General features: G+C 45.4%; 1 protein-coding gene across 1 annotated transcript in view; it reads right to left on the reverse strand.

The window, feature by feature from the left end:
• Positions 1-11,243, reverse strand: part of LOC118236059 (ubiquitin carboxyl-terminal hydrolase 2-like) — a 15,573-nt gene extending 4,330 nt beyond the window's left edge. Inside the window, exons 1-6 of the mRNA XM_035434084.1 lie at positions 10,603-11,243; positions 2,772-2,822; positions 2,289-2,412; positions 1,146-1,257; positions 578-688; positions 30-94 (exon numbers count right to left, since the gene is read on the reverse strand). Coding sequence (XP_035289975.1) covers positions 30-94; positions 578-688; positions 1,146-1,257; positions 2,289-2,412; positions 2,772-2,822; positions 10,603-10,761 — 622 coding nt within the window. The 5' untranslated portion in view covers positions 10,762-11,243. The remainder of the gene's footprint in view (positions 1-29; positions 95-577; positions 689-1,145; positions 1,258-2,288; positions 2,413-2,771; positions 2,823-10,602) is intronic.
• Positions 11,244-14,082: the final 2,839 nt, after the last annotated feature.

Here is a 14,082-nt window from a genome sequence, read left to right on the forward strand (position 1 = left end):
AAGAGCAGGGAACACAGCAGCCCACTCACCCACTATTTTGCTGTCCTCCCTCTGCAGGTACTTGTTCCACATCATTCTGCCTTTCTCGTTGTCTCTGTGGAGAACAGCACACAAAGAGGACTGTAAATAAAGGACAGCACCACCCACACACGCCTGTGCCACACCTGGCATCACGGCTCCACCAATCAGTGACTTTAAGTGTAAATGTAGTATTCATGATAACACAGGAGCCCATTAGGAACCCTACAGCAAGATTCTCAGCTATTCGCATAGACCACCGAATCGGCTCAGATGCCGGCTAAAACTGCCTATCTTTACTTATGTGGGGAAATAATGGAAAATGACAAAAAAAAGGTCTAATTGTGCCTCACAGCTTTGTTGGAGCCAAAACAAAGGGCATAAAACATCGCTGCCTTTCAACTCGTTAGATTGCGGTGCTCATTTAACACGTCGTTTGAGAGTTCGGCGATTGTTCTTCCGCTCGTTCACAGCAGTGGCGTGAAGCGCTCTGGCCGCCGCACTGCCGGACGCGGCTCTCAGGCACGGCGAGGTCGTGTCGCGCGCGCGCGCTACTTACGACAAGCGGTCGCCGTCCTCCACGCGCAGTCGCGGCCGCACCCCCACGCGGTTCACGTCGTTGTGCAGGCCGTCGAGCAGGAAGCGCAGGAATTCCTGGGCGTCCTGTTGGCTGCATCAGAATGAGATTCTAATTATTACCATCATTTTTTAAATTATTAGTGTCATTTTTTACATAGTTCCGTTTCCCAAAAGAATAACCATCGCAGGTTCTTTAAAAATTCTAATAATAAGTAAACACGAGTTTAATGTTGATACTGCTCTAACTGTTGATTTACATTTTTATGTAAATAATTGCTTTGGCAATACTCGATGAGTGGTCTATAAGAACACTTCAATTTGAATTTCAGAGAAAGAATGATAAATTGTTAATACTGTCGTGCAGTGTTGAATGTGTCACTCTACTGTGAAATATTCAGTGTTAATTTATATGACTCCAAGAGGAATGGTATGCTGTGAGAGGAAAATGCTTTCTAGCAGAGTTGATTTCACACTGAAAATTCTACTGTCCCAACCCTCTGTCCTGGACAGCAGTGACAGGGCGGCCCTGTGTACTTGGCGGTACTTACTTGTAGCCCACGAATCTGGGGGCGTACTTCTGAATCTGTGTCTTGAACTCAGACGGGCTGACCGCATCGCTGCTGGTCGACCTCCACAGGGTCTGGGTGAGCTTAGCAAACTCTGGAAGAGACCAGAGGACAGGGGTACGTCAAGCCACTGCAGCAACAGAGCACTAGACTTCTTTTTTTTTAAAATTTTAAACAGTATGGTTATTGGGTTTTAACATTTGTTAGACATCACATACACACACAAAAACAAAACCATACAGCTCAGCTTAGACAAAGAATGATACAGGTCTAGTACAACCAGCATTGTGCAAAACACATTCTGGAGCTACAGGCATAGCACAGTTCACGAGAATCCCTGTAACAGAATATCTGACAAATCAGGCTCTATGGAATTAATGAGCGCTAGACTTATTGAGGCCATGTCTTTTCTTTTATGGCATTTTTACTGAACTGCTGCCGTTCCTTTACCGCTTTCACACAAGGAACACGGAAGCACGCTGCATTAACTTTATCTGACACTAGTGGTTTCTCTTGTTCACCCTGCCAAGGACTATCTGCTAGTTTACTGGGCTGACTGCATTCATGCATGACAGCGCCTTTAATTGCTGTCTGAACAAGCAGTTGTTAAATACTTGAAAAGAGCTAACGATGAGATGGGTTGCAAGTCAAGAATATAACCGTGATGTATACAGTCACAACAAGATGTGATTTTGTTACTTTTGGTTTACTAGCAGGGGAAGCTATCCCTGTTTTCTAAGTAGCATGCCAATGAAGAAAAAGTGAATCACGACAGCTAACACCATGCCACATTTTAATGTGCACATACACCAACGGGAACTCTAGAAAGTTCTTTATCACTTCTGTGGGACATGGACATGTGACAGTGAATGACCTCATACATGGAAAAGTTCTTCCAAAGTGCCAGGAGAGGATGCTTGTGCGAAAAGGGCTATGGTCTACTCCTTTATTGGTGGCTTACGTGCCATGTCGCACCTTCTCTAAGTGCCTCTGGCTAAATGTGTCTGCTAACTGCTTTGAAAAGAAGGAAATTTGAACTGAAACGGTTGCAGGTTTCTGCAGGATCTGCGGTCAACTGGGAGCTGCCGTGTGGGGGCGGAGAATGGGCGCGTCTGCCCGACCCACCTTCCATGAGTGCGGTGTTGGAGCGCCTGTTGTTGTTGAGGTCTTGCTGGTGCGAGTTGTGGAGGCAGTAGTCCCGCAGTTCCTGCGTGTTGCTCAGACACTGCAGGATGGAGTTCATGAAGCACTGCGGAAGAACGAACGCACACACTTTTGAGAACGGAAGACCGAGGGTCAAAGTTCAGCACAGGTGAAGGGTTAAGCTGTACATATGTGCACATTGTGCAGGAACACATCCTGTCTGGGATTTATGGACTGCCTGTGTAATGGAAGACATGTCGATCCAATATGTTTAATTTGGCACCTGCCATTCAAGATGTATGTCAGCTTGGAAGATACATAATTGTGTTTGAACAGGAGAACAAAGAAACAAAAGATTTGGATTTTATCCTGACTGATTCTGGTGGCCTTGCCTTGTTGGGCATGTGAGTGTTATTTAAGATGATCGACAGCATGATTGACACTCGGTTCCGGCCGCATACTCACAGTGTTCCCCAGGTTCCGCAGTCCCACCAGGCCGTGAGCGTTCTTGGAATTCTGTTCGAAAAGCAATAAGGGAGAAAAACTCTCAACGACAAAATAAAACTGGCAGCATGACACAGTGTAGCGACAATTCTACGGTTAAAAACAGTAGAGGACTGTTATTAAAAAGCAGGGTTAATCGGCGGGAACGAGTGATAATTATGGTTGAAGGATAACGGCGACGGGCCGCTGAAGGCAGAGAGGAGGACTCCGATAGCGACGGGAGAAATCGCAGCGCGTGTTTGAGATATGGAGAGAGCCAGTCAAACGGAGTCCGACAGGAGGCTCACGCTGAGGTGAGGTTTACAGTCGCCTGGAAAAGCAACGTGTCCACAGCGCTGAACGGCGGCACGTTACGAGCACGACGGGTCGCAGGCCCACGGGAGGGGCGTAAAAAGGCGCACAAAGCGAGATTCTCGGTGTTAAACTGACTCTTATCAGAGTTTATGAGTCCAGCAGAGACCCTATGTACCCTGTCCCAGCTACAAGTCAGCATTTGGCGGCACACCAAGTTCCCACAGAAAGATCACGCCTGAGCTCATGCTGTGTTTCTTCAGGCATCCACTCTGGACAGCGCAAAAGAAACCCCAGCTTGTATTTCAAATACATGCATTGAAATGCGTGCATTTGTACAATGGTATTTCTTTCGTAATATGGATTTCTGGCCTCTTTTTTTCTGGGATTTATAGCTCTGCACCACCAACAAAGCCACCTACCTGCCATTTTGACTGCCGTTTATAGATTATAGATTTATGTGGGAGGTATTTTGTACTGTTGTGCAGTAAAGTAAAGTCGTGCAGTGACATACTCGCTAGGCCTGACCGACCCTCATAAAAAGAGAGGCCCTTGACTGCCTATCGGTGACCCCAGGGCCGGTGACCGGCGTCATCCAGTTATTAACTTATTTGGAACAAATCCAAAATGCGGTCCATGTTCATTTCCGTCTGGTTCCGTCTTCTATTTGACATATTAACATCTTGTCATTGCCGCCGTTGTTTCTCAAAACCCTGATTTTTAATCGTGATGTCTGTGTCATACACACCATTGCATTTACAGATTTCTCAGGGGACTGATTGCTTTGTCATACTCCCTACATTGTGAGGGCCCTTTATTAGACCAAATTAATGTTCTGGAACATACCATTGAAGCTGACTGCATTTTATTCTAAAACAGGCAGTGTAAAAATGTCTGACAGAGATTTTTTTTAGACTACTTCTGTGGACGGGGCTTGGAAAAACTGTGACGTTTGATTATTATATAAATTCCCGCCACCTGTCCAAAACAAAAGATTCATTAACCGTGGATTACGGCCCATCTGAAATCCTGAGCTCTTCAAATTCCCCCGGTGAAATAATGAGAGAAAGGCGGTTACACAAACACCTGGATGTAATTATCCAGAGCCCAGTCCTGCTGCCCCATATCTCTGGGATGACCACGGTCAGGGCAGCAGTCTATGGTCTGTGCAGATGTTTAAAGGAATTGACTTTTTAATTGGTGTGTAGGTACTGGATCTGCTTTCTCACCCTGAAATACTCGATGACGTGTGTCAAGCGTGTCATCTTGAATGCAGGTGTGACTGTCAAGCCGGAAAAAGAACTCAGACGACAGCACACTGCAGTGCAGCCGCAGTTCTGCGACAGGCGCTTGTGCAGATCTCTTCGTGGATGCGTTCCGGACCAGAGGTTGTGGCACGCTGATTCCTAATAAAGCGGCTTCCCGAAATAGAAGCGCATTACACCCGGCCCTCTTGCCATTGCGCGACCCCGCTGACGTCAGCCTTGCCAAAAACGGCGTCTGCGCCACCGCCCCGGCACCTTTCTCGGTTTCTGACAGAAATTTCTCTCACGTACCCGTGATCTCTCCCTCTCTCACCCTCCCTCTGTCTGACACACCCTCTCTCTCACACCCCCTCTCTCTGCTCCCCAGTCTCAACTTCACTTTCTCCCTCTCTCACCCTCCCTCATTTTCACACTCCCTCTCTATCTCTCCTCCCCATCTCAGCCTCGCTCTCCTTCTCTCCTATCCTCCCTCTAGCTCTCTCTCTCCCAGTTTCAACCTTCTCCCCCTCTCTCCCCCCTCTCTCTCTCTCTCTCTCTCCCAGCTTCAACCTTCTCCCCCTCTCTCCCCCCTCTCTCTCTCTCTCTCTCTCCCAGCTTCAACCTTCTCCCCCTCTCTCCCCCCTCTCTCTCTCTCTCTCTCTCCCAGTTTCAACCTTCTCCCCCTCTCTCCCCCCTCTCTCTCTCTCTCTCTCTCTCCCAGCTTCAACCTTCTCCCCCTCTCTCCCCCCTCTCTCTCGCTCTCTCTCTCTCCCAGCTTCAACCTTCTCCCCCTCTCTCCCCCCTCTCTCTCTCTCTCCACGCGCGGCTATTTTTACAGATACTTGCCGGAGGCCTCGCGGTAACCCAGATGTCTGTCTGAGACAGGAAGTCCGGGTCAGGCGGGTCCGAACCCGCATCGGGCTCAGCCTCACACAGCCGCTCCCTCACCTGCGGAACCGCAAGCCCCGCCTCCGGAGAACGCAGGCGGCCGACCGCCAGCGAGGCCAACAGGCCTGTCCTGAGAAAACAGAACACGGCGTACAGCCCGCGCGGATCTCCATGTTCAGTGACGGAACGCGCGTTGCTCTGTCTCCCTCTCAGCAGCGAAGGCCCAGGTCTGGTATCAGGACCGTTGACCTCTACTGGCTTCTCTTTCTCCGCCGCAATTGTTCTGGGAGAACAGCCATTTGGCACCGCCGTGCGTCGCGGTCACACAAAGGCACAAGAGGGAATGTGTTTGCTCTGTTGATAAAGCGGGTTCAGCGCCACGCTTGCCCTGAGCAGACTGTATCTCTTCACTGAGTCACGCCAGGGCTTTTCCCCCCCCACTTGACTGATTTGCTGTCTGTTCTGCTCAGTGCAGAGGGTTACAGCGGAGACTTACAGGAACAGCTCCACAGTGCAGCTGAGGAAAGGATAACAGAGACCAAGGTCCCTGTCACGGCCCAATCAAGAGCCAGATTACGATACGTGACTGTGTGTTAGCCATGAAGATGCCTTTAGTGAATACTGTTGGTGGCGAAAACTGAATTTAATATACAAAACAAAAATCATAAATGCATTTGAACTTTTTAAAGTTCATTTATCGCAGTTGTCACTCAAATGTAAACTGACACGCACGCACAAAAACATAAAAATACATGTGTACACAACCATACAAGCACGCACAGATGCAATCACACACACACACACACACGCACAGATGCAATCACACACACACACACACGCACAGATGCAATCACACACACACACACACAAACGGACATGTGACCGGAATCACACCAATCCGAGCGCGGTCGTCCTCGATCGGGCCGTTTTTGACTCATCTGCCCGATACCAAACGAATCTGGTTAGGCACCTGCGATACATCCGTCTGGACGGGGGCCGCTGCTGGTGACGCGGCGAAGACGTCAAACGTCCCCGCCTCCGTTAGCCGTTAGCGCCGCCCCCCCCCCCCCCCCGCCGGAATGAGTAATGTCACAGCTCTGGACCCGACTCCCACCGGCGGGGACGTGCTCTCCGCCTCGGAAACGCTGGCGTTCAGGAGGCGGCTTTGAGGAGACGACACTTCGACGGGCGCTCGCTGTTCTCAGAATACAATGAGCTTCCGACAAGCTTTTTTTTCCTAGACAGTTACTGTGGCTCGTCTGAAAAAGTTGTGTGTGCAGAGTGCATCCGGTTCGTTATACGTTGACGGCTTAAGCGTGACGTGCATTTGTGTGTACGGCTGAATGGACAGGCGTGCGAGAGTGCGTGCGATGCGTGTGCGGTGTGCAGATGCGTGCGGGTGCGCGAATGACATATGAGTATGTGTGTGTACACGTGTGTGAGAGTGAAAGTGGGATTTAATCACACACACGCTAGCTCGTAATCCCTTATTGCTCTCTCTCGCTCTCTCTCTCTCACGCACACACACACACACACACACACACACACTCTCTCTCTCTCTCTGACCAGAGAGGTGAAAGTAGGTCACAGTGTACCAGGCACTCTGATACAGCGTGGCAGAGAGGCACTAATCCTGGTTTTATAACCTCCCTTTGAGCAGGAAGCAGTTGCCCTGGCCCCAGTCATCAAAGTAGCGATGGCAGCATGGTGACTGAAATCAAGCCCAGCCCACAATAAACATAACTTCTACACAACCTCAGCTTGCCCTTATTCAATGCCCTCAATTCACAGAGCAGTGACATACCACAGACCAGGCCTGGACCAATCACACACGACTGGACCATCATAAACCTGCAAAAGATGAGGCTTTTAGCCAATGCCCTCTGTACATCGGTTTTCACTGCCACTGTCACAACCTCTGAATTGAAACACACCGCTCATTGTTCTTAATTAGAATATTAGAACTTCTAATATTCTACAAGATGATTTACCCACTTATGGCCACATTATGTCAGAAATTACTGTATGCCATGAAGAATAAATTACCTTTAGTCAGTAGCTACAAAAAATTAACTGTGCCTTTATGTCAAACGATTCAGATAGAAAGTAGAGTTTACATCAAATTAGGAAACAAATGATTTTGAACTCTGTAAATTAATCAAGAGACTGGCTGTAACAAGTTTGAAAACATCTACACTAAATGAAGTGGAGTAGTTCAGCCCACTACAGGAACTGGAATAGTCCATTCCACTGCAAGAAATTGAGTTGCTGAGCAACAAACTGGCCTTCCCTGCAGAATTATACCCATAAATGAGTAGATACCTTGCAGGGTCAATGTCCAACTTATCACTGTTGTCATCTAATCTCACCTTGCCTGGCAAATACCATGTTCTAGGCCTAGTTTATGACCTCACACCACAGTGATAAGGTCTCGTGTCATCGTAATCATCCAGTGATTGGCCTGAAACAAACGGCCCAGAGCCAAAATCAATCAGCAATCAAGAGGCACACATGCGCTGTTAGTTATCCCACAGCTGTGGGTGGGGCTTTCTGTTCAGAGAAGGGCGGGGGTATCTGTACGGGATGAAATGCGTTCGCCAAATTACTCTCCATGGAATTCCGTCCAGGAATTTAGCCGGCACAGGCCTGGCCAGGGAGAGGTGGAGAACACTGTGTCCTGATGGTAGCGTGCCAGCAGTTCACAAAAGAACCCGTGGGAGAAGAAAAAAAAAGGGGGGGGGGGGGGGGGGGGGGCGGGGGGGTGAGAGCCACTGACATCACATGCTACCTGCTGGTGAACCAAAAGCAGCAGCAGGAGAAGACTGGCAGAGGGGGAAAGCTGGCCATTAAAGATGGCCCTTGAGAAAGAACAGGGGTGGATCACATGCAGGAAAAGCATCACGGCAGTATTAGAGGGCTGAAAGAGTCTGTTAAGGGTTGTGTGCATCATTTAGGGCTAGGTCAACCTGATTTCAATTCAGTCATAATTTGGGTAATGAACTTAAATTCACCAATTGCAAAAATAAAACAAATAAAAAATCCCATATGGCATTACAGTATAGGCATATATGCTCAATTCAGCAACGGAATTTTAGTTTCATTTCCCGAACTTGACTGAATGGAAACAGACTCGACCAAGCCAACCCAGGTGTCAATCCCACATGTCACCTCTCAATGATGAAAAATGTTAAAAAGGCTTGATAGAGAGAGGGTTGGCCTGGCCTTTCATACCAAATCCCTCAGACCTCAAACGGATGCTTTTCAGTCAGTCAGAAATCCCTGAGGCTTTTTAAAACAACCAGAACTCTATGATGTCTTGGCAGCTTTACGGCACACTAAACTGCTGCGTGCTTCTAATGAGACAACTGTACCTTCAGACCTTGAGGGCATCATATCTTAAGACTGGAGCCGTCACATGCTACAGTGATAAGAAATACTTGAGATTACCAACAAAAAAACCCTTAATAGGGTTTCACACTCCGCTCTCTATTATATAACTCTGTACCATCATAGTACTGGTGGCTAGAGGCAATAAAGCTTGAGGTGTTATGCAACTACATAGTTCTGAGAACCTAAAACAAATCAGGTTCTCCATTTGATGCTGACACCTCCCAATATGAAAAATAGCCCAGCTAAATGGTAAACAGGCTTCACGGGTAATGGCCACATCTTTGCATTAGAATGCTTGCAGTCACTCAGCATATGCTCTTATGCAGAGCGACTCAAAACGAAAGTGGAGAGGAGCGTTACCCTAGGGGAAAAGAAATGCGTTTAAACTGCACAAGCTTTCTTGGAAAACTGCAGCGCTCCATAGATAGACACTAATTACGCCACATCAGTGTGGAACAACACAACGGCTGTTTTGCAGTGACTTTGCAGAGATTTCTTTCCAAGTGGTATATCAGTATAAAACTAGAGAAAATGCAACAAATCCATCACTACTGTCTACTTTACCACTATGAACATGATAATTAATTTGCCATAAAAGAGTAACTGGGCCTGGACCACACATACAGTAAATATATATAGCTCCAAAGCTCCTTCCAGTAGCTTATAAAAAAGGCTTCCAAAATGCATCAGTAGTCATCACCCCACCCCCAGTGCTCGTTCAGTGTTAAATACACTCTTACAGAGTACATATGTTCCCTACTGCACACATGTGTACTCAGCTGCAAGAGTTGAGTTAACACAGGACATTTTAATGTGCACATTTCTATGTTTTTCTCTAGAATGCTAATGGTCTGTGAAGAGTATTCGTGTCAATATCTGGTTCACACAATAAAATGTCCCATGTTAATTCAGCTCTCACAGGTTCATTCAGTTCTTAACAGTTTAACATTTGGTCCCACATTCCAAAGTGGAAAATTCTGAAAAATAAGTTGTGCAATGATTTTTTCCGCGAAATCAAAATTTAATTATCTCGTAAATGAAATTCTCTCATTGGTAAATAGCAAATATTGGGGGCTGGAGCCAAAAGGTCCAGCCTCGCTATAGTAAGTATGCAATCAGTCTACTATAGGGCATTTGCCCGCACATTGCGTTCAGGGCTAAAAGACTTCTGGAGGACCGAAGGGAGGGCGCAGAGTGGCGTGGCGTGGCGTGGCGCGCCGCCAGCGTCTCTAGAGGAGTGTGGACTAAAAAGCGACTTCTGTCTGTTGCATAACCAGTCAGCTGCACACGAACAAGCAGAGCGCCCTCACCACAAGCCAAAGCTACTCCGCCTCCGCATGGCGCTCCACAGAAACTGCTCGCTTACTCAGCCAGGCTGTTTTGTTATATTATGCTCAAGATGCAAAAATAACGGTGCAGACAGCCTTCTGATTCGCATCGACTGGTAATAACACAAAAACAAAGAAAATAAGAACGTGCTATGCTGGCTAACGGTACTTTTATCTGAAACATGTACCAAGGGTAGGTAAGCTGTTTAACCGTCATCAACATACTGGATTGTACTGGAATGCCACCCGTAATGTTATCGTATGCCTATATCAAATTGCTTAGAAATCATGCCATTTTCAAAAGGCAAAGGCTAACATTAATGAGTGAGGACGAAAGAACGGTCCCGTCCCTATACGTGATGTAACACGTTCTTCTACTCAATACTATCTTACTTTCTCGGTTTAGAATCATTTTTAGCTAATTTGTGCCAAGTATTAACGCGTAACTTAACCATGGAACATCATGGGATAATAATGCCAGACCCACCACTATGGGCGAACCCTTCCGCTTCTTTTAACATAAATAGATTTCCCCGAGAAATCCTGCGTAGTTAGCCAAGTTATAGAATAGTCCGAGCAAGGCCTTTCGGCCGGCAGCCTGCTAAATGGCACTGTGTCTTTACACATAGCCTATCTATAAGCCTGTCTTACCTTGGCTTGGTTAATGAGGAGTCCCACAAACGTGGACACCAGCACCGAACCGGACACTGCAGAGGTCTTCCGCCGCAGGTCTGGCTTCAAGAACGGAAAGGCTGCGGCTGGGGGGTCTTCGGGAACAGTTACGGTGTACGAATGTCGCATGCTGGGCATGATGGCGGTAGGCGTTTTTTGTAAACTAATAAAATTATTTCGCGATTCCAACAGTGACTCGGGCGCTTGTCAGGCTCCTTGTAGATCTCCGAATGCCGCCACCGTGCCTCCTTAAAACGCAAGCTATAGTACAGTCTCTTTAGAGGACCTGTAGGCTTATTTTGTGTCCTTCGTTCTTGCCGCGAGTCCTAAAAGGAACGTTACTTAGTCCATTTGAGACGAATAAATAATGTGAATTGACGGCTATTCGTGAAAAAATAACAAATTGTGCACTCCTCCAGTAGTGATTCCTGAGTTACTTTAACATAAATAATTAAATAAAATAAATATATTTTTAAGTAGGAAATTATTATTTAAAAAATGTACTGAATCGTTAATTCCCCTCGCAGTGGTTATATAAATTATCTGAAGTAAACCATTACGCGCGTAAACGCAAGTTACACCAATAATCCGCTCAGTGCTCTGCCTTGAAATAAGCGAGAAACGGGTGTTCTTTTTCTTTTTACTATAGGCTGTGTACACGCCCCCTTCATTTTAGTACAGACGTCATTCGATGTCTCATGCTTCTCAGACGTCAAACGGCAGAAGACCTACACTCACATCGGATCTGGAGGTGACTTAGGGGTGAAGACGTTTTCTGTCGCTTTAGGGAAAATATGTAATTTTCAATTTATGCTCAGCGGTTCTTAGCTCTTCGCAATTCACGCTTGCACTTTAGACATATTACGACTGTTGTGTTTTCTTACACAATAGTTTTTTTATTTGATTAGCTGACACTGTGACCTATCGCGATCGAAGGTGAATAACCAATATATAGAATTTCTTGTGGGACAAAACGCAGAACGTTTATTTCCCATCGGATATAGGGCCTTTTGTATTTCGTCTGGCGACAATAGCCATTTACGTCAACGAATAAGACAGTGGACCAGAGTACGCTACAAAGTTATAGTTTATCTTGTTTTGGATTCAAATCGGCGATTAATTTTCTAAAAGTTTCAGTGGCGACTTTTTCCTTTCTAATTCCGCGTTCAGTTCTGTTTGGTAAACCTACCATATTCCTTCATCAGTTACGGTGGTCATAATGTATTGATTTTGTGGCCAGATGTGCTATTGTATGCCACTCACGTTCTTCTTGCTTGGTATGTCTTAAAACATAAGATTGCCTGTAATTAACAAATCGGAAATCCGATTATTATCAAATGTATGTGGGATGCGTGGCCATGTTGGACATACGTTAATATTTGGCAGAGGCGGCTTTCATTTAATTGTTCAAGAACACAATGTCCACATGACGTCACAACACTCAACCTCCGTCATGCCTCTACGCTTAATGAGCCAAATAACAAAGAAATTAAATGGTATATTATTTATCTTTGCAAGGAAAATACCATGGATATATACCATGGGTTGCAACGACTGGTAGCAAGAGCAATCTTCCTCTCTTGAATGTATATTTAATCTAAGCAATTGCTAGTTAGACATATTATGTATTATAGTGCATTAATTTGGCAGACAACCTTCTCTCATACTGAATGATTTGCAAAGTAAAGTGTTTAAATGCATTCAAACAGACAAATTAGAGAAAAAGTAGCTATGTAGACCAGACGAAAACATATGAATAACAGAACTTATACATGAGGACTTATAGCAAACAATCACTAGCCTCGTAAAGTTAACATTTTGTGTTGACTGAACTGTTAGGTTCACAGGTAGCAAGCTGACTTGCCTATGAATAAATGGTGAGATAGCTAGCTGCTTGATGACCAAAAGTTTCTGGATACCCCTTGGTCTGCGGCTGTTTTTCATGGTTTGGGGTAGGCCCCTTAGTTTCAGTGAAGGCAAATCTTAATGCTACTGCATACAATCACATTCTAGACAATTCTGTCCTTCCCCAACAGTTTTGAGAAGGCCCCCTGGGTTCACAGCGATGTCCATATAGAAATGATTTGTCGAGAATGATGCAGAAGAACTTGACTGGCCTGCACAGAACCCTGACTTTAACCCCATCCAACACCTTTATGATCAATTGGAAAGCCGACTGTGAGCCAAGCCTAATTGCCCAATCAGTGCCCAAACTCACTAATGCTCTTCTGGCTGAATGGAAGCAAACCCCTTCAGCAATGCTCCAACATCTATTATAAGGCCTTCCCTGAAGAGTGGAGGTTGTTATTGCACCAAAGGGTGGACTAACTCCATATTAATGCCCATCATTTTGGATGAGATGTTGGATATCAGGTGTCCACATACATTTGGCCATGTAGTGTTTAACGTAGTGCATATGTATACCTTTATGAAAATACATGTTGGGCTTGATTTAGCTTAACTCAAATAAAATTTTTCCCCTTAGCCATAGCCCAATGTCTTACATAAGTTTACAAGTTACCTAACATTGTACAGGCTCAGCAGTCTCACATATCATTTAATTATATGATTGTACTCAGGTACTAGGGCCACTTTGTTTGGCCTCTTTTCCCATTCCTTTGTTCTTTGGTCGGAACAATCTACAGAAGTGTTAAGGTGAGATACAGGTATGGTACTGGAGCAAAGTGCAGCTTGTAAGGATGTTCCTCATTTTGCTGTACAAACCCCCTGACCCCAGTGCAGTAATGTTTCTGCCATACTTTAAATACTGTACTTTAAATAACGGTGAAACCCCAAATCTTGTTCATCCTTATGCAACTAAGCTCAGGATTTTGTGTTAAAAACTCTCTTTGTGGGGAAGTCTACAAGCCCCTTTTGTGAGCCTTGCCTTATTCTTGCTTTATTACCACATACCTTTTTTTTGTAACAAGAAAAACCGCTGACCCATAATAATAAAAACACTTCCCCCCATTTGTAAATATCATACTATGTTCACATGTTAAAAAGGTGCAGAAGAGATTGAATGGTAATTTTACCATTTAAGGTGTAAGATCACAAATATGTGATTAGAATGGTCTTAAATGAACATTCTAATGCTGATGTAACAGTCACTACTGGTAGTAGAAAGCAATGGAGTCGTAGAAATCTTGACGTGACTGAAGAAACATTCCAAAAAAACCTACTCTTTAAAGGGTTAATGATCCACCCCAAAGTGCTCATGCGATTAAGTGCAACATAAAAATTCATATTGTTGTATGGTAGGCAAAATGGCATTTCCAACCCACCAAATTAATTATGTTTTACATCTGTGTAAAAGTGAATGCGATACTATCTTGTACATGCAATGCTTATGCCCACCACAAGGTTCCAAACTGTTGGAAAATTTGGAGAATGTCTATGAACACTATTTAATGCCATAACTAAAAATAAGTTATGCCTTTCAGTTTAATTAACTGCAGA

The sequence above is a fragment of the Anguilla anguilla genome, chromosome 9, assembly GCF_013347855.1.
Source record: "Anguilla anguilla isolate fAngAng1 chromosome 9, fAngAng1.pri, whole genome shotgun sequence".
NCBI classification, from domain to species: Eukaryota; Metazoa; Chordata; class Actinopteri; order Anguilliformes; family Anguillidae; genus Anguilla; species Anguilla anguilla.